The sequence below is a fragment of the Coenobita brevimanus genome, chromosome 90 (assembly GCF_032717465.1).
Source record: "Coenobita brevimanus isolate Jiangsu-jjx chromosome 90, ASM3271746v2, whole genome shotgun sequence".
NCBI classification, from domain to species: Eukaryota; Metazoa; Arthropoda; class Malacostraca; order Decapoda; family Coenobitidae; genus Coenobita; species Coenobita brevimanus.
In genome coordinates this window covers 26,875,093-26,902,864 of record NC_137043.1, presented here as the reverse complement: position 1 = coordinate 26,902,864, position 27,772 = coordinate 26,875,093, and the positions used below count along the sequence as shown (strand labels likewise).

The 27,772-nt window shown below is 42.4% G+C and overlaps 4 protein-coding genes across 4 annotated transcripts; all 4 read left to right on the top strand.

Annotated features, from left to right (window-relative positions):
• The first annotated feature begins 738 nt into the window (after positions 1-738).
• LOC145411648 (cuticle protein 7-like) lies at positions 739-1,925 on the top strand. The gene is made up of 2 exons (XM_080281654.1): positions 739-760; positions 1,528-1,925. Exons 1-2 carry the CDS (start codon positions 739-741, stop codon positions 1,923-1,925), a joined length of 420 nt encoding a protein of 139 aa, XP_080137780.1.
• Positions 1,926-17,336: 15,411 nt separating this feature from the next.
• LOC145411687 (cuticle protein 19-like) lies at positions 17,337-18,026 on the top strand. Its single transcript, XM_080281696.1, has 2 exons — positions 17,337-17,351; positions 17,673-18,026. Exons 1-2 carry the CDS (start codon positions 17,337-17,339, stop codon positions 18,024-18,026), a joined length of 369 nt encoding a protein of 122 aa, XP_080137822.1.
• A 3,552-nt stretch (positions 18,027-21,578) lies between these two features.
• On the top strand, positions 21,579-22,274 carry LOC145411693 (cuticle protein 19-like). The gene is made up of 2 exons (XM_080281708.1): positions 21,579-21,593; positions 21,915-22,274. Exons 1-2 carry the CDS (start codon positions 21,579-21,581, stop codon positions 22,272-22,274), a joined length of 375 nt encoding a protein of 124 aa, XP_080137834.1.
• A 3,506-nt stretch (positions 22,275-25,780) lies between these two features.
• LOC145411695 (cuticle protein 19-like) lies at positions 25,781-26,473 on the top strand. Its single transcript, XM_080281711.1, has 2 exons — positions 25,781-25,795; positions 26,120-26,473. Exons 1-2 carry the CDS (start codon positions 25,781-25,783, stop codon positions 26,471-26,473), a joined length of 369 nt encoding a protein of 122 aa, XP_080137837.1.
• Positions 26,474-27,772: the final 1,299 nt, after the last annotated feature.

Below are 27,772 nucleotides of genomic sequence, written 5' to 3'. Positions count from 1 at the left end.
CAATTTCTCTAAATTTTTCACATGTACGAACAACAGAGTTGTAACCTGAGTGTCCTTGGTACTTGTTCCTTGGCGATTTATTTTGCACATTACACTTTATTATCCTCTTTTATTACTGATGCAGATTATGTTGATACTAAAGCGATATAAATAATATTCAAAGGAAAGTTAAAGCGTAATATCCGGAAGAAATCGCTAGGGAAGAGATACTACGAAGTCACCTAGGCAACTTAAAATACGGCGATAGCATTCCTAAAAATTCCTGAAGCGACCATTGATTTCCTTGATCCCGGGTTAAAATAAAAATCTAAACGACCATTAATTACCTTGACCCTATTAATCCTGGGTAAAAGAAAATGCCAAACACAACCATTAACTACTCTGACCTCATTAACCACCTACTGACCTCATTAAATAACTCCACAAGACCTAGGAATGAGCAGGTTTGGTCCTGGAAGTGGCTGTTACGCTCGTGTCTCTATTATTATCTGCAGGTCAAGTGGTAAGTGAACCTAAGTGGGGGTAACTATGACAGACCACACACTCTCCAACAACCTTCCACTAAACGCTGCAGCCACACCCATCATTATACTGCGGTTGTTACTCTAGGTGGTGGTGGTGGGGGTGGTGGTGAAGAAGAGTGAAGGTGGTGACGTCACACACGTTGGGAGTATATAAAGACGGGCGACCAAGTTACCCCATCAGTTTCTGTTCACCCAGACACACAGTAACATCACCATGGTCTCACTAAAGGTCACCAGTACTCACACTCTTACTAAATCTTTGTCTCCTATTGTGATAAACCAAAATACAATTACAGTTTTCCCCCATTTTCATCAGACTTGCAGTCTTGTGGCGACCAGTTCAAAAATATCAACATATGATCAAAGGGGTCCAGTCCTAAGTATGATACTTCGTGGATACATATTACGCAGAAATACACAGCTTAATATACCAGAATATCTATACAGCTGGCGATTTATAGTGCTAGCCCTTATGACGTGCACTGCACTGTATATAATGAAAATACACACACACACACACACACACACACACACACACAGGATATATATATATATATATATATATATATATATATATATATATATATATATATATATATATATATATATATATATATATTCATTTCCAATACCCAGCCTCCTGATGGCCTTTCATGGCTCCTCTCAACCTCCATATCACTCAGATAAATCCTATTCATCACCCTTTTCTTCTTCATTCTCCCTACATAACTATGGGAACATAACTACGATTCATTTACTTCATATAAGTTACTAATACAAACACATAATTATATGCATTTTCATTTAAGAAGCAAACTTCGGGAAATGTCATGCTTTTGCTTACAGATGTGGCCTCTGTAATTCTGTTCCATCTGTTAGCCTTGGTCCAGTTTCTTGCCTTACATTTTTCGTTTTTTTCACATTCGACACTAATGTTTCTTTGCACTACAGTTTCCGTTTTTTAGATAAATTCTTATCCGTTTCAGATTCCAAATGTAAGTAGTAACTCGTTCTTTATGGAAAACCATTTTCTTTTTGTGTCCACAGTTTGTGTTGGTGGCTGCGGTAGTGGCAGTGGCGGCAGCAGCACCCAACCCCGAGAGCCCTCCATCCTACGGACCACCACCACCCTCATACAAGGAGCCAGGCATGCCCTACGACTTCGCCTACGCCGTCAAGGACGACTATACCGGCAACGACTTCGCCCACGACGAGAGCAGCGACGGCCAGGTGACCTCCGGCTCCTACCGGGTGCTGCTTCCCGACGGCCGCACACAGATCGTCACCTTCACGGCCGACCATCACAACGGCTACGTAGCCAACGTGGCCTACGAGGGCGAGGCCTCCTACCCCGCGCCTGCACCGCCAGCCTATGGACCTCCACCACCACACTACGCCTAGGCATCACCCGACATACTGTACTGTACACTAACTTATTACGAACATAACTGACCGTCTTTTGACGGTCGCCACATGGACTTTTATACATCATATTTGTAAATAAAAGCATACAAGAATTACCCAGGCTAATTATTATTCCTTTGTAGTCGTATAACGTTACCATCATGACTTTCCACAAGGCAGTGTACTGGGCCTATTGTTATTTATTATTTACACTCACTAATAAGCTCTACTCTTCTGCAAATGTTGCAACTCTACTTTCAGTTACTTCTTCTGATTCAGAGTCAACAATCAGTGACTCCTTGAAGAGGGATTAAATTTTATAAATCATAATACTATGACGAACACAATGGGATATACAGCTTGATTCACCGAAAATCAAAAGAATGGTCGTCACTCACTCTCATACTGGTTTCCTATTGTACGGTACTGTTTATTTAAATGGTACTCCGTTAACAGAATCTACCGATTTGGAACTTCATGGCATCACAGGTGATTCAAAGCTAACATGCTGAGAAGCACATTAAGCCATTAGCTTTAGATGCTTCGCAGGTTCTTGCAATAATTTGGAAGCTTGCAAAGTTTTTGGTGACTCGGTTTCTTCAGCTACCTTAATTATCTTCCCTCTCCCGGAGTGATGTTCACTAGCATGGTCCTCGCCATTCCCTGCCACTTAATGCTTTTAGAAATTGTTTACGGAAGTGCTAGGTTTGTGTGAGGATCTCTGATTTAAGCCATCGTCGTGCTGCTGACTGTTTATGCTTGCTGTTTAAGTTTGTTTTGAGCACAACTCATCCTATGCATGCTTGTCTCACTGATCTGTATGAATAAAATAACTAGATTTTGTGTGTGTGTGTGTGTGTGTGTGTGTGTGTGTGTGTGTGTGAGTGTGTGTGTGTGTGTGTGTGTGTGTGTGTGTGTGTGATCTGGACCAAGCTTGGTAGATGAAATGAGGACCACCCAAGAGGTTAACCTATCGATTTTTTCAAAACAACTGGTCAAAGGCCAAGGTCAAATGGCAAGGTCAACTTCAACGATTATTATTCGATGTACAGTAAACTCTGTGGAAAGATATAGATTGAAAGAGGGATAAAGATTCAGTTTTTAAAATAATCATTCAGAGGTCAAGGCCAGAGGAAAAGGTCAAAGGTCAAGGTCAGAGGAAAAGGACAAAAGTCAATGTTACAAGAAAGGTCAAAGGTCAGGTCAGAGGAAAGAGTCAAAGGTCAAGGTCACTGGACATTCAACTCAGATTTATTTGATTTATTAACCAACGTTGATGGAAGGGTCATGGGTAATGTAAGAATGAAGTAATTAGATTTTGAGAGCAATATGTTGAAGGTCACAGTCACAGAGCATGGTTAAGTAGTATATAGGTCCTTAGACCAGTTGGTGGATGCGGGTGTTCCATTCTCTGGGCGTTCATTCTTAATATATAACCTCCGCCAACGAAGTTGGAGGACGTTATGCATTCACCTATGTTTGTCTGTTCACACGGTATCTCCAAAAGTTTTCAATGAATTTCAATGAAATGTTGTGAAAGGGTGGGCCATGGGCCAAGAATGAATTGATTAAATTTGGGGGCAGATCCGAATCCGAAGTATCCCGCACAATATCTCCAAAAGTTCTCACTGAATTTCAATGAAATTTTGTGCAAGGGTGGGCTATACGCTAAGAAAAAACTGATTAAATCTGGAGGCAGATCCGGATCCTAAGTATCATGCACAGTATCTCCAAAAGTTCTAAATGAATTTCAATACAATTTTGTGGATGTGTGGGCCATGGATCAAAGAACAATTGATTAAATTTTGGGGCGGAGCCAGGTCCTATGTATTCCACACAATATCTCCACGGATCTGGATTCAGATCCATTTTAATGGCAATGGCACTGGCGGAAGTATACGCTCTGTGAGTGCTTTCTAGGTCTGAATGAATGAGGCACACTAATGTAGTCATCTGATTACCTCGGGTGAAAGGGTTAGGTTTTGGTATAATGGCTCCACAAGTATTGGTCCATACATCACGCGAGTCGGTCTGAACACACAGGCGATGGCTGATTCCATTCCTCACTGGAAAATCTGACTTTATGGTGTATCATATCACTTGCTTGGGACGTTTCCGAGTCACTGTTGTTATCACAGTTCAGTACTCAGATGATCAATTTAATCACCCCGGACATCACAAGCTATACTGACTGTTCAGGAATTTTAGGATATCATCACCCCCCTCCTGCCCGATACTTTTTTGAGCTATTGGTATGTCTGAGCCCACGAGAGGAATACCGTTCTAAACAAGTTCGTGTGGCCAATACACCAAGAGGTGCCATGCTGAGTCCCTTCTGAACTAAAGGCATCAGGTCAAGCCAACTGCAGCAGCTTTCAGCAACCATGGTAGCGTATATAGTAAGCTGCTGACAATGGCTACGCTTATTACGAACAAGCGAGAGATGTTTACTCTGTTAAGTCTGGATAGGAGTTGCCCGGCCCGACCCGACCGTCACGCTCAGCAGAAACTAATAACTTTACTCCTATGTGAAGTAGAGTTGAAATTCTTTCTGCATGTGATACACTCATGCAATAAATTTTGTTATCAACTAAAAGCCCACCCATAAAGGCGTAGGAGCCCCATGGAATCTCGAGTTTTCCGAGGGAGTGTTCGGCTCTAATCGGTGAACGCCTCAGTTACATAATCAAACTTTAAAAAGATTTTTCGTTGTACATTGCATTTTTTAGCATCAGCTCCAGCTATTAAATATCGGAGATCCCGCCCATAATTTTATATCAGAGGGAAATTGTGATAACAAGGCTCTCGCTCGCTCGGCACGCGCTCACAGAGCGCACTTTATTAGTAAATACCACTGGCATGTGGCCAGTATGGAGAAAGTGTGAGGAGCCTGGTGATTCAAGGGGGTAGGCTAATGTTTTGGGATCAAAATTTTTCCATCATGCAACTTGGGTATATTGATATCCCGAGATACTTGATGCTTCCGTCAGTCGAGGTTGTCCAGAGTTTACACAGTGTCGTTTTGTTGTCGTACGTGTGAAGCAAAAAATGCATCAAGAAAAATATTCACGGTGAAATAGTTTTCGCGGTAAAGAAGTATTCACGGACCAGAAGCACCGAGTCAACGGAATAAGGCAGAAATACGACAGCCAAGCCTTTCAGTTAGAGTGTTTAGTATGCTGCCTTGACAAAACAAAATCCAACTGATAAACTACATATAAAAAACATTTATGACCAGACTACCTGAATGAGTCAGAACACATTCTTATACTGTTTTGCACTGTTTGATATCAGTTTTAAAATTCAAAAATAGAAAAACATTAAAGGTAACACCTCAAAAGTAGTCTATCCCCTTAACCCATTCAATTCTATGAAGGGTTATTCCATTTTATTCTTGTCAATACCAAACAACTTTATTCAGATAAAACTCTGGTAATGACTGCGTAGTTGAAGGCTTTATCTAACTCCCCAGCTCGAAAAAATTCTCATTAGCTGAATAAAATCGTCTGGTGGCTGGGATAATAAACTATACTGTACAGTATATCACCGTAGTGAAGGGCTTAACACGTCACCGAATGCCAGTCAAGCAGCCAGAGACAGTCGGTATGATTGCACATATTGTCCAAGAGAAGGTCACTAAGGAAACACGTTTCTGGAGGTACTCGTGCTGTGGTGTGGGCGTCATGCTGTTTGGTAAGGACAACGACCATGTAGCGAGGGATGATGTCTGCATAGGTAACGATGAAATTAAAACCTCACGTGGGCGGAAGGTCCACTGCATCTATTAAGACCCTCTTCATGGGCTGGATATAATGGAACTTATGCACACCCGTTTGTGATTACAGTCTAAGTAGATCTGACAGATGCAACAATTTACAATTACTTTTTCTGCTGTTTCTGTACTGCCTAACATGAAATGCATTTTTCTAAACTTTTAAGCTGTTGTGCCCTTTCGAAGGCTGTGACGGACACAAGAGAACTGGACCTATGTTATTATAAACTTTTACCAAAAATCATGTATAGAATCATCACCTTTGGTTAAGTTCTGGGACACTCCGTATATATGAGTGGTGTGTGTGTGTGTGTGTGTGTGTGTATTATATATATATATATATATATATATATATATATATATATATATATATATATATATATATATATATATATGCATGAGAGAGAGAGAGAGAGAGAGAGAGAGAGAGAGATGTGATAAACTCAGCAGTGTCGTTCTGCCAGACATGAGTCAGCGCGAGTAGGTTGTTAATGAAGACGGCCGGGCAGGTGTTTGAGAGGGGCTGGCATCTCTTTCTCACGGGTATAATTTCACAAATGCTACATGCCAAACGACGTGAGCGTGCGAGAGAAACTGATAGACAGACAGACAAACAGATAGATAAATAGATAGGTAGATAGATAGACAAATAGATATACAGTAGATAGAGATATAGATAGAGACACACACACACACACACAGTATCTTCCATCTCTCTCTCTCTCTCTCTCTCTCTCTCTCTCTCTTTACACTCGGCAGCAAGTCTTGTCACCTCTCCTTCTCTCTCCATGGACTTTGAAATTTAGTCTCGTGATTCTACAGCAACTGACAATTATTATTTTTTTTCCGTACATCAGTGTCATCTGCGTCATTTGCTCTTAATCCAAGACACTGATTTTCTAAGTCCGTAAACAGAAATTCAGGAGAAATGGATGGACTTTAGTTTGCGACTATAGAAGAGTATGTGAGTGAATGAAATCCAAGTGTCAGATAGCAAAGATCATATGGCACTATGTCATGATCTGATGGTATAGTAGGGAGCAGGGAGGACACGGCAGGGGATAATCACTAACTAAAAGGGAAATTTTAGATTAGGTGTAGGATATGGATGGATGGAATATTGAACTAGCACCAAGCCATAATGCTCGTGTGGTTAATTGGATCTAAGGCTAGCGCTGAAGTGGTCTTGGCGGGAAAGTGGTGTAAGAGAGAAAACGTCGACGTCAGTTGGAAGTCCTTATTCATGTCAGGAAACCACATGTCTAACCTGATAGGAGTAGAGGGAAAATAAAGGCCGGATGAAACATGAAATTATCAATATGAGAGGTGGGACAGAAGAGAAGAGGACAGTAAAAAAAGAAACATGGGAGACAAAATGGCCCTTTTTAGTCGCCTCGTACGACAAGCAGGGATACTGGAGAAATATTCTTCCCCTCCCCCTCCTCCCCACAGGAAGCGATAGTATGGGAGCAAGTTCATTTACCTCACTTACCTCGGGGACTTCTCTCTCTCTCTGTCTATCTGTCTGTCTGTCTGTCTGTCTCTCTCTCTCTCTCTCTCTCTCTCTCTCTCTCTCTCTCTCTCTCTCTCTCTCTCTCTCTCCTTGCCATCTCCAAACAAATTTTTTCAGCTTAGGAGAGACTTTTCAAACTGGACGGGTTAACTATAGCCTTAACAAACCCATTCAATATAACCGGCCTTTCCTAAGTGTACTAAAATCGTCTGGCGGCAGCAAGAATGAGCAAAGATGGACGTCTCTCGGAATCAGACGGTTTGGGAAGGACGGTTAATATACAAACAAAATTCCGTATCCTGTTTAATCTGGATGCTGGACAGGGACGCCTTCACGTGGTGGCACAGATATAACCAGGGGACTTATCTATACAAATGTCCCTCAAATATTTCCCTATCCCCGAAAAGGAGGATGATGGCTGCGGAACGGCAACTTCGTATTGTTTTACTTTTTTTTTTCTTTTACCGTCCCTTTCAACTACGATAACAGTAAATATAAAAGTCTAATAAATATACTTCGCAGTGCACTACAACATAAGGCAGTGTACAGAAGGCTATCCCATATATGTGGAGAAATTAAGGCACTGAACAAAGTCAAGATCACGTTCCTAGAGAGAAAGAGAGAGAGAGAGAGAGAGGGAGAGAGCCGTCATACACCACAGGAAACTGACAGGGAGAAAGGAGACAGAAAAAACCGAGAGCGGTAATCAGAAATGGGGCTGGGATGGGAGACAATGGCGAGGCGTAATTCAAGAGACAGGGAAAGTTGGTGCAAACAGACAGGCAGAAACGTGGCCAGAAAAATACGAGACAGAACAGTGGACGAAGCGAACCAGAAACGAGGCTGAGGGGGGAAAAAATACGAATGAGATAATTAATGAGAGAGGAAAAGTAGGTGGAGCTATCACACAACGCTGTGGAAAATTAGAAAGCATTCATAGAGTGCATACCTCCGTCAATACCAATATAATTTACGATTTATAGCTGTAGTTCCTCTTTCCTACCAAACGAATATTTTTACGGTCTCAGGTAGTTAATACATTTTATGGTCTAAGTTTGCTCTGCTATACAGTCTCAGAGAGCGCATACTTCCACCAAAGCCAACAGATCTTATTATTTATTCCTGCATCCAAATCTAATTAGCTTTTCCTTGACCCACCACCCAGCTACCCATCAAATTTGACTGAAAGCCGGTCACAACTTTTCGAGATAACTTGTATCCAAACAGACAGACTCGGGTGAATACATGACCTCCGTCCAACTCCGGTCATGTGTGGTCCAAATCAGATAAAAGCTGTTTTAGGTATTTTGATCAGACACAGACACACGGGTCGAACTTTAATCTCGTCTTGTGACTTTATTCACTGACTGATTGTGATGTCATTCTTTCTTGATACCCTCATCCTTTTTTAATCAAAACTGGATAAAAACAACCAGAGCTGACTTTGATAAGCCAAACTATGACCTAATCCTGTGACCTTGACCTTTGACTTATTGCTGTAAAAAAGAAAAGAAAAAGAAACTCCTTGGATATCCCTCAATCCATCTACAACGTCTGGTTATCATAAAATAAAACTGCTAAAGTTAATACACGCGCGCACACACACGCACACACACGCACACTCGCACACACACACACACACACACACACACACACACACACACACACACACACACACACACACACAGTGGCCAATACAGCCGAAAAATGCCTAAAAATTTTCCGCTAGGGAAGAGTACTAAAATTTATATTATTCTTGTTTGTTAGGCCAGTCATGGCAAGGAGTACCATTTTTAAACTGTCATGAAAATTGCTTTCCAGTGGTGGCAGTCATTTTCCAGAAAAAGCTAAATGTAGCTAAAAAAATAAATAAATAAATAAATAAACCCTGCTCGCTCACACACATTTCACACCGATTTGTGCACGACTTATTTATATATATATATATATATATATATATATATATATATATATATATATATATATATATATATATATATATATATATATTGCCAGACGCCTCAATCCCGTTTGAGGTGGCCACAAACAAATCGCCTCCAAGTCGCCCTGTCCCCCGTCATCTCACTGCCCTGCTCCCAACTCACACACACAGTGGCCATATACCTCTCCACCCCATCCCTCCATCTCATGCCTCCCCTCCCTCTTCCCGCTAGGGAAGAGTACTAAAATACACTCTCTTCTTCAGTCTTTCACCCTACATCCTCTCCACCTGGCCAAACCATTTTTAAACTGTTCATGAAAATTGCTTTCCAGTGGTGGCAGTCATTTTCCACATCAACACCACGAAGCTCCTTTATATCCTCATTCGTCAGCCTGTCTCTCCATGTGACTCCACAGGCTCCTCTTAAATAACCGATTTGTGCACTGCGCTCACTATATATATATATATATATATATATATATATATATATATATATATATATATATATATATATATATATATATATATATCGATCATAAATACATTATGCCCCAGAATCCCAGGCCTGACAGAACGTAAATACAGTATGTCTCGGAATCCCAAGCCTGATCGCTCGTAAATGCAGTACAGGTATGTGAAATTGACGTATAAATATAAAGAACACGGATAATCAGAATATCAATAGGAAGAACACGTTCTTAGCCAATTAAACGGGACTGTTGGGAGAAAGTGTCAATCTACGGACAAGTTTACACCTTGACTCCCTTCTCCTCACCCTTTGGTGAGCAAGTGGACGTGGTGACATGCCCACTGCGTTGGTATATAAAAGCACGCACACTGCAGGTCAGTATCAGTTCTCGCATCATCGTTTACATAGCAACATGGTCGCCAAAATCATCATTACGGTAGGACATGTGAAATACGTCATCATCATCATCATCATAACCCTTCTTTCCACAAGTTGACTGGTCAGGTTGTTGTTGCTGTTGTTGTTTAACCCGGGCCTGTCTGGCCGAGCAGACCCATCGACCACAGGTAAACAAATGCTTCTGTGGGGCCGTCCTACAGGTAAAGTACAGTATGTACACTGTACAGGGATCCAGTGCGCCCTTGTGGTAGACAGCGCTTCACCAGATCGAACTAGGGTCATTCCCACGGCGTTGTGCAAAGAAATATGTGGAGGTTATGTTCCCGGGTGGACACCGCAACTGCTCCACCCAGGGTCACAGCGCCACCACGTGTAGGCTCTTCGTGAGCGCCATATAGGACAGGGAGAATCTAAAAATATCATAAGGAAAGCATGAAAATATAACTGTCAGAAGAGTAACTAGTGAAATTAGTCATGCATCCAGGCACTCATCATTCAACCCCTCGAGGTTCCCGGCATCACCTCAAAGACAATGGGTCACACAAAAATATACCGTATTTCATAACTCCCGTGTGACAGACACGATTTCGAAGACCGCCAAGGTAAAATATGGTGCAGTTCTTACCATGCACAGCCGGAGATAAAAGTTCGACTATATTTCATCCTTCGCACTTTCCTCTGTTAGCTAATATTCCAAAGCTGAGAGATGCATAGTATATTTCTCTGGCCTTGATGACTCGTTTGCACAATCCGTCTGAGTGGAAAGTGGTGGACGTGCTCTAAGTATGAAGTAGACGCAATGGGATAGTGTGAAGTGGATGCAGTAGAACAGCAGTCTACAGTACTGTATGTCCATGATTGTACACCTCCATGTATATTATATCCACCTATTTGTATCATTTATCAGTTCACATTTCACCTTTCCTCTCTCATTCCAAATTCAACCAACTCTATATACACCAAACACGTCACTCTCTTTTATATACAGGGTGGTCCATATATAGCGCTCCTTTACCACTCCGCTGGGTGATTGGTCGTGTGCTGTGTGGACAGCTCTGTCCGTGTTATCAATACCTACCCTGCATACGAAACTCATTCCATATTCCCACTGACACGCCCACGCCCACACCAACAGACTGAGAATACCTACCCTGGATCAGTATTTCACATCCTATACCCACTGACACGCCCACGCCCACACCAGCAGACTGAACCGTCCCCACAGCGCACAGGATACAGCCATGTGAGAGTCTAGTGGAGTGATATTTGCAGACCATCTTGTATTATTCGATGCGCCATAGCTCACCCAATTTCTTCTATCAAGGTTCATGATGTATTCTGATTATTTCCAAGTGCATTTATTTAGCCGAGTGAAATCCTAAGCACAATGGACCTTTGAAAACGCATGAATTCAACATATTTATTTCGTAGCCCCTAAATAAGGCGACTTATCCTTGGAATCATCAGACAGCTTAAGATCTCTCGTGCTGGACAGGTTAATGAATGCAGTGTCATGCCTCTCTAGTGCTCTCTCTCTCTTTCTCTCTCTCTCTCTCTCTCTCCAACTCAACAAAATCATCTGCAGGCACAGTTCCCTGTAAAAGTTCTGTTCCTCCTCCTCACCTTCTGTAATCTATATTGTCATATTTGGTTGAGGTAAAATTGCATGTTGTCACTATAATCTCATTGGCTGGTTAAACGGTTACTTTTTACCTAACTGTTCCTTCAACTGCCAAGGCTAATATAATGTTGTGAGCTACTGAGGAGACGGAAGAGGAAAGGTGCAGTCAACTGTACTTAAAATAAAATGAACAATATGTCATCGAAGTGAAGGGGTTTATGACAAATTAAGTGTACATTTTAAGAGTATAACATTAGCTATAAACATCTATCTATCTATAGCCAGACACATTAATCCCGGCCTGATATCCCCCCTCTCTCATATCTCTCACCACTCCATCCCCCTAACTCATCCATGATCTTCCCCTCCTCCTCACTCACATACACTCGTCTAGCCAATACCTCATTCTCCATCCTCTTAACATGGCTAAACCAGCTCAGAGCATTTCTCTTAATTCTTTCAGTCACCATAAGTATGTTTAAGCTAAAATCACTTGTAGCATACTGTACACAATATTTACATGATCCACACTAATGTACCACTGTCACATGACCCACTCTAATGTATCACTCTACTTGTGCTTCCACAGTTGTTGCTGGTTGCGGTGGTGACGCTGACCACCGCCTCACACCTACCAGAAGGTGGCCCACAACAACTTTACGGCCCACCCCAAGACCACAAGAAGGAGTCAGGAATGCCTTTTGATTTCGAATACAAAGTCAAGGACTACTTCGGTAATGACTTTTCCCACAAAGAGCAAAGCGACGGCACGGTGACTTCTGGTACCTACACGGTGGTGCTGCCCGACGGTCGCACGCAGATTGTCACCTTCACGGCTGATCACGAGAACGGTTACATAGCCGACGTGAAATACGAGGGAGAGGCCACCTACCCTGAGACTAAACCATCCCCCTACGACACCCATACCCCACCTTCCTACAACACCCATACCCCACCTCCCTACACGAAGCAACCAGAACCTCTCTATGGATTACCTCAACCCTACCATGGCTAAGCCTCAGCCATCCCTACCTTACCTACTAAATTACTCTACGTGACATCCAGCCTTGAACATACAAATCTCTCCTATATGTGCCATAAGGACTTCTGATATTTACTGTATTTATTCCAAATAAAGATGCAGAAGCATTTCCTTTGACTCACCTTTCCCTAACAAAAACTTCACTACTGTTGAAAATAACATACTTATACAGTCTAACAAGTACAGGGTTGGAAGGTTACTCTTCAGGACAGGTCAGATTTTAGCTTTAGCAAGTGAGCAGTGGCGTCATGCTGTCCCCACAGGAAAGCTGCATAGTGGAAGTCGTGTGTGAGTGCTGGAGCGAGATGCGTCCTGACAACGGCCACACACCGAACGCAGTGAATGGGTGTGAAGCCTCCTGGTAATCAGACATTCAGTGACCCCTGGATAAGATATTTGTTTTTAATTTTGATAGCGCCATTTTCAAACACTGACCTTACTAAAACCGGTGACGCATGGAGGTTTCCTATGCAGTACAAATCTACTCGTATACTACGACACTAGAATGCTACACAGCAGCCACACTGGAGGAGGTAAGTGTTCGGTGAAATAAATAAATAAATTATACACTGTATACTGTACTCCCGCTTACTAACCAGGGGCGGGTGGTATGTTATGTTCGAGGCGCGCTTGAACAGTTTTTGTCTGATCTGACCCAACCTGGGAGAAGGGTTGAGTGTAAAGCATCAATAAGGTGACTGAATCTGGAGGACAATCAGTCAACGGTCAAGATCATAGGACAAGGTTCGACCCTTGTACATGCTTAATAACATAGTAACGGAGCAGTCTGCATCAGATTTTGACCACACTTGGGAGAATTATTGAGGGTCACTGTAGGAGTAAGTTGTTTGTCAATGGTCAAGGTCACACGGCAAGGTTAATTTAAAGTTTTTATCCTATTTAAACGAAGTTTTGAAGAAGGGGTGAAGGTAAGGCAAGAATAAAAGAATTCAATTTTGAGAACAGTCAAAGGCTAAGGTCGCAAGGAAAAGCAAATGCCAAGGTCACCCGGCAAGGTCAGCTCTTGATCCAATTTGAACCAAATTTGGTGGAAGGGTTATGGGTCAGGGAAATTGAAAGAATTCCGTGTTGAGAACAATCAGTTAAAGGCCACGGTCACAGGGCATGTCCAAAGTCTGACTCGTGTTCATATATTATCCTGAGAACAACAGGTCAAGGGCCAAACGTTAGGCCATTTTGATCCGAAGTAAGCTACACTCTGTGGAAGAGTTCATATTAAAACAAGGATAGATATTCGATTTTATGAATAAAGAGCCAAAGGCCAAGGTGACAGGGAAAAGTAAAATATCAGAGTCACTGGGTAAGTCAACTCAGGCAGTTTGTATCTGATCTGGACCATAGTGGGTGGATGTATTAAGGATTAGGCGAGAATGAAGTAATCCAGTTTTGAAAGCAATCTGTCAGAGGTGAAGGTCGCTGGGTAAAGCCAATTATTCGGCCCCGGGACAAGTTGCTGGGTACCAGTGTTGCATAATCTGAGTGCTCCGTCTCGTTTATTTACTTGTAATAGAAAAAAGAAGGAACCTGAACTTGAAGCATAATCTAAACATGAAGTGAACATCTCTGACGAAGAGGTGGATGTTTCTGGTAACCAGACAGATGTGAGAAAAATATGCGGGTATCTATGACAACAGGGAGGAAGTCTGAAAACAATGTACTTATCTCTGGCAACGAGGTATCTCTGACAAAGAGGTAGGCATCTCTGACAAGGAGCTAGGGGTCTCTGACAACGAGGTGGGTATCTCTGACAAAGACGCAGGTATCTCTGAAAACGTGGTGGATGTCTGAAAACGATGAAGGTATATATGACAAGGAGGGTGGGCATCTCTGACAACGGGGTAGACGCATGACGATGATGTGGATGGCTCTGACAATGAGATAAACTTCCGACACTGAGGTAGATGGCTGGGTGGACACAAGATGGCGCTGTGGGCAATGTAAGTAAAGTGTCACAGTAAGTAATGTGTGTGACAAGGCTCTGTGGAAAATATTTACTAGGTGGCACTGTTTGGAATGTGTGTAAAATAACACTGTGGGGAGTGTAAGTAAGGCAGCAGTGTGGAGAGTGTGCGTAAGATAACAGTGTGATGAGTGTGTGTAAGTCAGCAGTGTGGTGAGTGTGTATGAATGCAGTGTAGAGACTGTGCGTAACACAGCAGTGTGGTGAGTGTGTGTAACATAGCAGTGTGGAGAGTGTGTGTGTAAGATATCAGTGTGCAGAGTGTGTGTAAGAGCATTGTGGTGAGAATGCGTAAGATATCACTGAGGCGAGTGTCTTAACATTGCAGTGTGGAGAATGTGTTTAAGATTGCAGTGTGGTAAATGTATTAAGATAGCAATGTGTAGAGTGTTTTCAGATAGCAGCGTGGAGAGAGTATTGATAGCAGTGAGGAGAGTGTGTTAAGACAGCAATGTGGAGAATGTTAAAATAGCAGCGTGGAGAGTGTGTTGATAACATTGTGGAGAGTGTTAAGACAGCAGCGTGGAGAGTGTGTTGATATCAGTGTGGACAGTGTTACGACAGCAGTGTGGAGTGTGTTGAAGATAGCAGTGTGTGGAGAGCGTGTGTATGCCAGCACTGTGGAGAGTGTGTTAAGACAGCACTGTGGTGAGTATGTAGTGCTGGATGTGGACATTAGGCAACTTTGTGGGGGATGTGTGTAAGATGGCATCTGCCCTCAGTGTAAAAAGACCGAGAAGACATATAAGGAAACAGTACTGATCAGCCCTTGACGAGGACAGACGACCTTCATACTGACTCTGATGGCCCTTTGTTAAGATATTATTATGCTTTTCGACAGCACAAGGGTCATTAAGGCAAATAATCTTTATGGGTTTAAGGTACAAAGAGGGAGGGTAAGCACCCTCCATCTCCCTTGTGAATGGCTCAGCCTGAGAGATAACTGTTAGCAGGAAAAAGACCACCAGAGCAGCTCTTATCCTGCGTGGACTCACTATAATAGCTGTGACCCGCCAGTGTAGTGTGAGGTGAGGCGAAGTGGTCGCACAATTCTCTCTCTCTCTCTCTCTCTCTCTCTCTCTAAACAGTACATGGTACAGGGGTTGAATGGAGAATGTTTAAACTATTTCGCTGCGACAGGTTTCTTCAAAATTAAATACAAAATACTTGGAAGTACCAAGGTTAAAATGAGAGACGTAATCGCAGTGAAATTAACAAAGATGTCCTTCGGTACAATATTCTTATATATATATACCGGTGTGTATATATATATGTGTGTGTGTGTGTGTGTGTGTGTGTGTGTGTGTGTGTGTGTGTGTGTGTGTGTGTGTGTGTGTGTGTGTGTGTGTGCATACGATTAAAAATAATATGCTGGCTATTTTATTTAGTACCAGCAGGAGTACCCGAGGTTGCCAGGCCAAAACGGCGAACGCTCTAATCCTATTTGCTTTAGTTCAACCTTTCTTCCTACTCCAGAAAGACCATGCACCTTATGCTTTTGAAGAGGGATTATAAGAGGTCCAGGAGCTTTCTATTTCCGCTTTCGCAGATACGCACGGTATTTGTGCACACTTGTTTACTATCACCGGTGACTTCAAATGACCTCCGACCGGTGACCTCAAATGGCCTCGAAGGTCAACCCCACACAGCCTATGTCCGAGCTGGAGATCATGTGAGTCTCCATGCAAAATATTGGGCTGCTGGGTCCAGTTGTTCGAGTGTGTATTATGTACTACCAGCGACCTCAAATGACCTCCGGCCAATTACCTCAATTGACCTCGTAGGTCAACCTCACACAGTCTATATCCGAACTGGAGGTCAACTGAGTCTCCATGCCAAAAATTGGACTGCTGGGTCCAGCCGTTAAAGGGTGTATTACCTCTGACATCAAATGATCTCCGACCAGTGACCTCAAATGACCTCGGAAGTAACCTCACATAGTGTATGTACGTCCGAATTGAAGGTCATGTGAGTCTCCATACCAAAAATTGGGCTGCAGGGGTACTCGGGTTGCCCGGGCCAAAAAGGCGAACAATCTACCAGTGACCATGACTGACCCAGATCTGAATTTTGACTCTCCTAAAATCATTCCTGGGTCACCCTGATTCAGAATATATAAGGGTCTGAAGGTCTCTGGTCCATGGTTTGGGAGTGATTGAAGGTCAAACAAACAAACAAACAATGCGGTTCTTTTATGTACTGTACATAGACAACAAACCCTAAGACGTAATGGGAAGCAGCGTTCTCGTTTTTTTTTTTTTTTATTAAATTCACATCAGAATACTGTAGACTCCATTCTGGCTCGAACGCTACGTATAAAACTCATTTGCCTGATCCTGCAAACTACTACAATAAATCTTTGAAAAACATGATACATTGGAACACACTCTGACCTACAACGTGCACTGCCAGCAGTCTGAAATGAAGGAGACGAGAACCGTAAACTGTATGGTAATGAAGTAAATGAATAAGTGAATGCAAAGCTCCCCGGCCTGAACCCCGCCACGCCCATCCCACCAGCCCCGTCAGTCTACCATACACCCCCCCCCCTTCCTGGAAAGTGAAGGTGGTGACGTCACACTCCAGCCAGTATATAAGTCACCATGACCAACACCCCACATTAGTTTTTGCTTCTCACTGAACTGAGACACACCAATAACTGCAACAACATGATCTCTGCCAAGGTCAGGATTACAGTAACAACTGTGATTCTTGTCACCTACGGAATATTTTCATACACTTGGGAAATTCAGTGCCTATGCACACACACACACACACACACACACACACACACACACACACCGAGATGCGTTAGTCTCGGAAATATATACTGAGAAATACTCTTTATCGCACATAAGGTTTAACAGTTCGTGGACGAAAAAATAAAAAGTCCTAAATATATCCCACTATACAGCAGGTACGACGTCTATATAATAATATACTTTAACATTTACCAAATGACTAAGTGGACGTAATCACTGTCCTGGCTGCCTCTTTGTCCACAGGTTGTGTTAGTGTCAGCGGTTGTGTTTGTGGCGGCAGCGGCACCCCGCCCTGACAGCCCTCCCTCCTACGGACCACCACCACCCTCCTACAAAGAGCCAGGCATGCCCTACGAGTTCGCCTACGCCGTCAAGGACGACTACACCGGCAACGACTTCGCCCACGACGAGAAAAGTGACGGCCAGTTGACTTCCGGCTCCTACCGGGTGCTGCTTCCCGACGGCCGTACACAGATCGTCACCTTCACGGCCGACCACCACAACGGCTACGTAGCCGACGTGGCCTACGAGGGCGAGGCCTCCTACCCCGCGCCTGCACCGCCAGCCTATGGACCTCCACCACCACACTATGCTTAAGCACTAACAGTCATGCACTAACTTATTCTGACACACTATAACTGATCTCTTCTTGGCGCCACATGACTTTTGATACACAGTGAGAATTTGTAGTTTTCTCAATAAATGTACAACAGAACAATATTACCTTGCTTAATTTAACATAGCTATTATATCGGTTACAAATGATATAATATAATAAAGTCTAAGTGCTGAACGGATACATTTAAGGAAATTTCACATCACAGTTTGGTTGCTGGTTAGTGGTGTCACGTACAGAACAAACCATATTCAACACTTACCATACACCATCTGGTACGCCATCGTGTCAGCCTTGCCAGTGGTGTGAGTTGAATACCAGAATGACGTGATTCGGTCCCCCTTCTCAGCCAACACTAAGTCAGTATGGCCTTTGTTGGTTGGTTTGTCCTCAAATTCATCCAAGGCTGCTGGATGTACCTGAAACAACCATACCATTCATGTGACAGACCGAGGTGTGTACAGCCTTAGGTGTAATATCCTCGTTTCCTCTGTAGTTTGGTTTATTTACCATTAAAGTATCACTTGTTGAAAGATTTTGCTATTATTAACTCAGAACTTGACTAAAAATGTAATCCCAAAACAGTACAGTTCTGGTGGTTAATGAAGAAATGTGTTAGGGACGCAGCTGAGTGACGAAATTTGAAATGACAGACTATCCTTAACCTTTAAAACATTAAGATCGTACCAAAATTTTTTACTCTGGCTAGCGTCAGACGAATTCATCCAGCTGAGGGGTGCCGGTAACAATCAAAGGGTTGAGAGACATAGGAACGACCACAGATAATCTTCGGCCTGGGTATTTTATCCCCAAAAGTCAAGTATAACTGTGAAGCTTTCATACAGCTTAACTCACTGGTGTCCTGCCTCTCCTGCCACAGCTATGAAATGTCACCCTTTTTTCGCACAATTGGCTTCATTCAGTTTCCAATGTACACTTGTGGGAGGCTGAATGTAATGTTTATTTTATATCCTGATGGATAAGATGAGATCAGAGATGTTGAAATTCCCGTGTGACATGTTCCCCACCATCAATTCAACAAAAGCTTCTAAATTTTAAAACATGATTATTTTCAAATCCTTGTCCCTAATGCTATAAGGAAGTGTTTCCATTCCCCTTCTTCCAAATTTCGATTCTTTTCGATGGATTTTTACAGCCAATAGTTATAAGCATGAACTCAACTATTAAAGTAGGATACACATAGACACAATATGAGTCTAATAAGATTTGTTGCGAATTTTCTAACACAATTTAAGAAAATAAAAAGAGCAAATTAAAATTATGAGAAGAAAATGAATGCGAACTCTCTGAAAATAACACAAGTAAAAATTAACTGAAATTATGAGAAGAATATGTATGCGATTCTCTGATAATAATCTGTTTGTAGGGAGGTGCAAAACTGATGAAATGATGAAAGGGACAGGGCAGAAAATGTATCAGTGATAAAAATCGAAGGCTGTCCACTGAAGCAAAGAAAAAGAAAGGATGATAAGAATACCTTGAAAGCTGATGAACGGAAACGGAGCGGAAGGTACACATTAACCCAGTGTATGATAGGGTCTGACTCTGGGGGTACATTTTGGGTGTCATCAAACAATTTTACTGAGTTGAAGGAAAACCTGTCCTTTACAGCAGAGGGTGGCGCCTCACTCGAGTACTTTAGTCTAGCTAATGGCAGACGATTTCATACTGCCAAGGGAAACTCATGCTATCAAAGGAATCACTATAATAACGTTAGAATGTGCACAAATAAGGAGATAAGAAATGTCTGAGCAAAAATCGATGTCAGGGGAGATGAAAGCTGTAGAAGACCGAAGAATGAAAAGGCTTAACGTGGTATACACGTCGGTTAAGAAAGCTCCACAACGCCTTTTCTTAAGTAATTTATTTTGCTTACTATTGCGTCCTGTCCTCTTGTGTTGCATACATCCTTCCAGTAATGTCATACTCTGCACAAATAACGTACAAAAGGCTATTAACTACCCAAATTCATAAATGAAGGACTAAGGAAGAGGTGTTTGGGAGCTTTCTAAACCGACGAGAATACGCGTCGTGAGATATAGAGGATAGGTATGGTCGTGAAAAATATGCCAAAAAGTTTTGATACACGAAGCAGCAGCAGCTGAAGCAGTGACAGTGTCTGTGCATACGTGTGAGTGTGACCACAGTGAGTACGAAAACTATCGAAGAATCAAGTCTGCTGAATGCTGCAGTTTATGTAGGAACTGTGAGCAACGAATGGAAAGAGTTATTTCTGCAGCGGTGTGCGATGTATGGAACAGACTTGGATCAACAATCAGCGGTGAGGCAGATGGCGTGGAAGGCATGTGGTAGGATATGTAATGTATACTGAAATAAGTACAGATATTTCGTACAGGAAACAAAGATTAAATAAAGTAACATATCCGACATTCATGTGAATCACAGTTTATACAGTATACCGGTATACTTCTTCCCTGAGAATAATTATCGCCTGCTTTTAGCATGGCGAGACGATATAATATAGTTTTTGTCAACGTGTGTGTGTGTGTGTGTGTGTGTGTGTGTGTGTGTGTGTGACGATATAGTTTTTGTCAACGTGTGTGTGTGTGTGTGTGTGTGTGTGTGTGTGTGTGTGTGTGTGTGTGTGTGTGTGTGTGTGTGTGTGTGTGTGTGTGTGTGTGTGTGTGTCTTGCCAAATTCTAGAAAAGTTGTGAACGAATTTTCAACAAACCTTCAGGATATAGCAAATACGTGGGTGTGCAGAAGTCTATTACAATTAGTGAGGATTTGATCAAAAGTGACCAAATGCCACCCGCCATATATTTTTTAAGATGGACTGACATGTGAAACTCGGTGACTGAATTCCGTAGTTTTTAGAATTTACTTTAAACTTGGTATGTAGGTAGCCAACAACATATTATGGCGGGCGATTAGCATTCGCCTCCCGAATGCTACTGTTTCATTCATAACACTTTGTCAGGGTCTCGCTCAGTTAAGTAAATCGTCTGGTATTAAGTAGAATAAAATACCTTCGAGACGGCACAACAAAAAGTGGTGAAAATTCTAGGTAAATTATTTTGTACGAAAGGTTTTATTTACAGGAATATTTATAAACTATGCACCGTATTTACACTGTTAAAAACAAAATGTTCTGACATACATGTGAAATATATCGAGTACAGGTATGTACAGGAGCATTAACATATGGACTGCATGCCCTGGAAATATATAAATTACGTAAACGTGTGCATTTAAAAATAACAAAATAATTCTGATCTTATTTTATGCAGTACTGTATATCAAATTTTGTAATGAAGAAGAGAACTGTATGGTAATGAAGTAAATGAATAAATGAATGCGAAGCTCCCCGACCTGAAATCCGCCACCTCCATCCCACCACCCCCGTCAGTCTACCATACATCCCCCCCCCCTTCCTGGAAAGTGAAGGTGGTGACGTCACACTCCAGCCAGTATATAAGCCACCATGACCAACACCCCCACATTAGTTCTTGCTTCTCACTGAACTGAGACACAACAATAACAGCAACAACATGATCTCTGCCAAGGTCAGGATTACAGTAACAACTGTGATTCTTGTCATCTACGGAATATTTTGATACACTTGGGAAATTCAGTGCCTATGCACACACACACACACACACACACACACACACACACACACACACACACCGAGATGCGTTAGTCTCGGAAATATATACTGATAAATACTCTTTATCGCACATAAGGTTTAACAGTTCGTGGTCGAAAAAAAAAAAAAAGTCCTAAATATATCCCACTATACAGCAGGTACGACGTCTATATAATGATATACTTCATTAATTAACAAATGGGTATGTCGATGTCCTGAGTTGCCTCTTTGTCCACAGGTTGTGTTAGTGTCAGCGGTTGTGTTTGTGGCGGCAGCGGCACCCCGCCCTGAAAGCCCTCCCTCCTACGGACCACCACCACCCTCCTACAAAGAGCCAGGCATGCCTTACGAGTTCGCCTACGCCGTCAAGGACGACTACACCGGCAACGACTTCGCCCACGACGAGAAAAGTGACGGCCAGTTGACTTCCGGCTCCTACCGGGTGCTGCTTCCCGACGGCCGCACACAGATCGTCACCTTCACGGCCGACCACCACAACGGCTACGTAGCCAACGTGGCCTACGAGGGCGAGGCCTCCTACCCCGCGCCTGCACCGCCAGCCTATGGACCACCACCACCACCACCACACTATGCTTAAGCACTAACAGTCATGCACTAACTTATTCTGACACACTATAACTGATCTCTTCTTGGCGCCACATGACTTTTGATACACAGTGAGAATTTGTAGTTTTCTCAATAAATATACAACAGAACAATATTACCTTGCTTAATTTAACATAGCTATTATATCAGTTACAAATAATATAATATAATAAAGTCTAAGTGCTGAACGGATACATTTAAGGAAATTTCACATCACAGTTTGGTTGCTGGTTAGTGGTGTCAAATACAGAACAAACCACATTCAACACTTACCATACACCATCTGGTACGCCATCGTGTCAGCCTTGCCAGTGGTGTGAGTTGAATACCAGAATGACGTGATTCGGTCCCCCTTCTCAGCCAACACTAAGTCAGTATGGCCTTTGTTGGTTGGTTTGTCCTCAAATTCATCCAAGGCTGCTGGATGTACCTGAAACAACCATACCATTCATGTGACAGACCCAGGTGTGTACAGCCTCAGGTGTAATATCCTCGTTTCCTCTGTAGTTTGGTTTATTTACCATTAAAGTATCACTTGTTGAAAGATTTTGCTATTATTAACTAAGAACTTGACTAAAAATGTAATCCCAAAACAGTACAGCTCTGGTGGTTAATGAAGAAATGTGTTAGGGACGCAGCTGAGTGACGAAATTTGAAATGACAGACTATCCTTAACCCTTAAAACAGTAAGATCATACCAAAATTTTTTACCCTGGCTAGCGTCAGACGAATTCATCCAGCTGAGGGGTGCCGGTAACAATCAAAGGGTTGAGAGGCATAGGAACGACCACAGATAATCTTCGGCCTGGATATTTTATGCCCAAAAGTCAATTATAACTGTGAAGCTTTCATACAGCTTAACTCACTGGTGTCCTGCCTCTCCTGCCACAGCTATGAAATGTCACCAGTTTTTCGCACAATTAGCTTCATTCAGTTTCCAATGTACACTTGTGGGAGGCTGAATGTAATGATTATTTTATTTCCTGATGGATAAGACGAGATCAGAGATGTTGAAATTCCCGTGTGACATGTTCCCCACCATCAATTCAACAAAAGTTTCTAAATTTTAAAACATGATTATTTTCAAATCCTTGTCCCTAATGCTATAAGGAAGTGTTTCCATTCCCCTTCTTCCAAATTTCGATTCTTTTCGATGGATTTTTACAGTCAATAGTTATAAGCATGAACTTAACTATTAAAGTAGGATACACATAGACACAATATGAGTCTAATAAGATTTGTTGCGAATTTTCTAACACAATTTAAGAAAATAAAAAGAGCAAATCAAAATTATGAGAGAAAAATGAATGCGAATTCTCTGAAAATAACGCAAGTAAAAAGTAAACTGAAATTATGAGAAGAATATGTATGCGATTCTCTGATAATAAATGTTTGTAGGGAGGTGCAAAACTGATGAAATGATGAAAGGGACAAGGTAGGAAAATATCAGTGATAAAAATCGAAGGCTGTCCACTGAAGCAAAGAAAAAGAAAGGATGATATGAATACCTTGAAAGCTGATGAACGGAAACGGAGCGGAAGGTACACATTAACCCAGTGTATGATGGGGTCTGACTCTGGGGGTACATTCTGGCTGTCATCAAACAATATTACTGAGTTGAAGGAAAACCTGTCCTGTAAGTGCATAAAAACTATCTCGATTTACCCTTTACAGCAGAGGGTGGCGCCTCACTCGAGTACTTTTTTCTAGCTAATGGAAGACGATTTCACACTGCCAAGGGAAACTCATGCTATCAAAAGAATTACTATAATAACGTTAGAATGTGCACAAAGGAGGAGATACGAAATGTCTGAGCAAAAATCGATGTCAGGGGAGATGAAAGCTGTAGAAGACCGAAGAATGAAAAGGCTTAAGGTGGTATACACGTCGGTTAAGAAAGCTCTACAACACCTTTTCTTAAGTGATTTATTTTGCTTACTACTGCGTCCTGTCCTCTTGTGTTACATACATCCTTCCAGTAATGTCATACTCTGCACAAATAACGTACAAAAGGCTAAAAACTACCCAAATCCATAAATGATGGACTAAGGAAGAGTTGTTTGAGAGCTTTCTTAACCGACGAGAATACGAGTCGTGAGATACAGAGGATAGGTATGCTTGTGAAAAATATGCCAAAAAGTTTTGATAAACTAAGCAGCAACAGCAGCAGCTGAAGCAGTGACAGCGTCTGTGCATACGTGTGAGTGTGACCACAGTAAGTACGAGAACTATCGCAGAATCAAGTCTGCTGAATGCTGCAGTTTATGTAGGAACTGTGAGCAACGAATGGAAGGAGTTATTTCTGCAGCGGTGTGCGATGTACTGAACAGACTTGGATCAACAATCAGCGGTGAGGCAGATGGCGTGGAAGGCATATGGTAGGATATGTAATGTATACTGAAATAAGTACAGATATTTCGTACAGGAAACAAAGATTAAATATACATATCCGACATTCATGTAAATCACAGTTTATACAGTATACCGGTATACTTCTTCCCTGAGAATAATTATCGCCTGCTTTTAGCATGGCGAGACGATATAGTTTTTGTCAACGTGTGTGTGTGTGTGTGTGTGTGTGTGTGTGTGTGTGTGTGTGTGTGTGTGTGTGTGTGTGTGTGTGTGTGTGTGTGTGTGTCTTGCCAAATATCTACAAAAGTTGTAAACGAATTTTCAACAAACCTTCAGGATATAGCAACTACGTGGGTGTGCAGAAGTCTATTACAATTGGTGAGGATTTGATCAAAAGTGACCAAATGCCACCCGCCATATATTTTTTAAGATGGATTGACATGTGAAACTCGGTGACTGAATTCCGTAGTTTTGCGAATTTACTTTAAACTTGGTATGTAGGTAGCCAACAACATAGTTTGGCGGGCGATTAGCATTCGCCTCCCGAATGCTACTGTTTCATTCATAACACTTTGTCAGGGTCTCGCTCAGTTAAGTAAATCGTCTGGCATTAAGTAGAATAAAATACCTACGAGACGGCATAACAAAAAGTGGTGAAAATTCTAGGTAAATTATTTTGTACGAAAGGTTTTATTTACAGGAATATTTATAAACTATGCACCGTATTTACACTGTTAAAAACAAAATGTTCTGACATACATGTGAAATATATCGAATACAGGTATATACAGGAGCATTAACATATGGACTGCATGCCCTGGAAATATATAAATTACGTAAACGTGTGTTTTAAAAATAACAAAATAATTCTGATCTTATTTTATGCAGTACTGTATATCAAATTTTGTAATGAAGAAGAGAACTGTATGGTAATGAAGTAAATGAATAAATGAATGCGAAGCTCCTCGCCTTGAACCCCGCCACGCCCATCCCACCAGCCCCGTCAGTCTGCCATACACCCCTTCCCCCCTCTCCCTCGAAAGTGAAGGTGGTGACGTCACAGTCCAGCCAGTATATAAGCCACCATGACCAACACCTCCACATTAGTTCTTGCTTCCCCCTGAACTGTTCAGCAACAACAGCGACATGATCTCTGCCAAGGTCAGGATCACATTGTGACGTAAACGGGAGTAATACGTGACAGAAGAGGAGTTTTCATTCGGTTGAAATATTAAGTGGACGTCTAAAGTGCGCGCGCACACACATACACAAACACACACACACACACACACACCTAGTCTGTCTTCCATAAACAGAACCAAAAAAAAAAAAAAAAAGGAAAGACATTATAGATAAAAGAAAAATGTTCAGCAGTAGATAATCTAAATCATAAATCTAACCTAGAATGTATTTAGTGCACATAATAATATGCTTCATTAATTAACAATGGGTATGTCGATGTACTGAGTTCTTCCATATTTACAGCTGATGTTTGTGTCAGTGGTGCTGGCAGTGGCAGCTGCAGCACCCAACCCTGAGAGCCCTCCATCCTACGGACCACCACCACCCTCATACAAGGAGCCAGGCATGCCCTACGACTTCGCCTACGCCGTCAAGGACGACTACACCGGCAACGACTTCGCCCACGACGAGAGCAGCGACGGCCAGGTGACCTCCGGCTCCTACCGGGTGCTGCTTCCCGACGGCCGCACACAGATCGTCACCTTCGAGGCCGACCATCACAACGGCTACGTAGCCAACGTGGCCTACGAGGGCGAGGCCTCCTACCCAGCGCCCGCACCGCCAGCCTATGGACCTCCACCACCACACTACGCCTAGGCATCAAACATTCTGAACTTGCTTTTCACAGCCCTCGCATAGACTTGTGATAAATTATATATTTAATAAAGAACGGACAATAAGCCATAGTTTTGTAAGCTGCCCATTTTCCTTCAAGGAAAAAGAAGAAACATCATTATCATTATAATCATCACCATCTTCATAGCCGTTTTTCTACCTAAATATGGGATGAGGATACGATGCAGAAACAAGGGGAGAGAAATTACAAAACAATCAACAGCACACATAGTGAGGTGGGCAGCATAATCATTCACCCATTTCAGGCCCCAAGAACAGAAAATCCTGCCTTGACCTCAGAAACCTATTCTATCTATCTATCTATTGCCAGACGCCATAATCCCGTAAGGGGTGGCCATTTGACTTTGAGTTATTTGTTTTACGGGGAGGGGCATTAACCCTCCACCAACCTCTGCACATAATTCCTCCAACGAACTCGACCTCATGTTAAGTCCCTGTACTGCATTAACTCTAACCTGACAAAGATCCCTAACCTCTTTTGGTTCAGTTGATGGCCAAGTGTAGTCAGACTGAAGGACTGATATGCCTAGTAACCAAGGAGACATTCTTTTCTCGTATCTAAGGCTCACTAAATTTCATGCACCCACGACTTACTATTCAAGTGCGAGTGACTAAGTTCCATCAGATGAAAACAAACGGGCTATACAGTATCGTCAACTTCCATGTCTCACTTTCTGACAGACACTTACCTCGTCCATCTTCTTGGCCAATCACGCTTCCTCTCACCTTCAAAGTCACCCCTTTCATCACTCTATCAATATCCATTCACTCCACAGAACCATCCCATCCAAACACACGCTCTCTTACCCAATCAACAGACTTCCACGCTCTACATCTCTCGCGAATTAGTAGGATTCTTTTTCTGTCCACTCTGTGCACTCTCCACATTCCCCAATATTCCATTTTTTCACCGCTCTTGCTCTTGAGTTTTCACATCCATGCCGTACCTGATACGCATCGATACGTTAATGTGGGTACTAACACAGCTTTGTGTGATAAAAGGAGACTGAGGGGAGAATGACTCGGAACATAGGGGTAGTAGCAGTAGTAGTCCCAGGTTCATCCGAAACATGAACCCGGTGGACTGTTGACTGAAGTTGCCGTTCTCGACAGTCCACCGTCCTCTACTCGGTGGCCAGGGGAGGAAAGGAGGGATGTTTATGCAACCAGGCAGCTCCATCACCCACCACTAGCCTCAGAGCCGTTCAAGAAACGAACCTCAGAAATTGGGGTCTTTGATTACGCCATCGCGACCTCTGC

Coding starts and splice junctions, on each gene's coding strand:
- LOC145411648 (XM_080281654.1), top strand. CDS start 739: ATGGTCTCACTAAAGGTCACCA. Junction 761..1,527: donor GGTCTCACTAAAGGTCACCA/GTACTCACACTC, acceptor AAATGTAAGTAG/TAACTCGTTCTTTATGGAAA.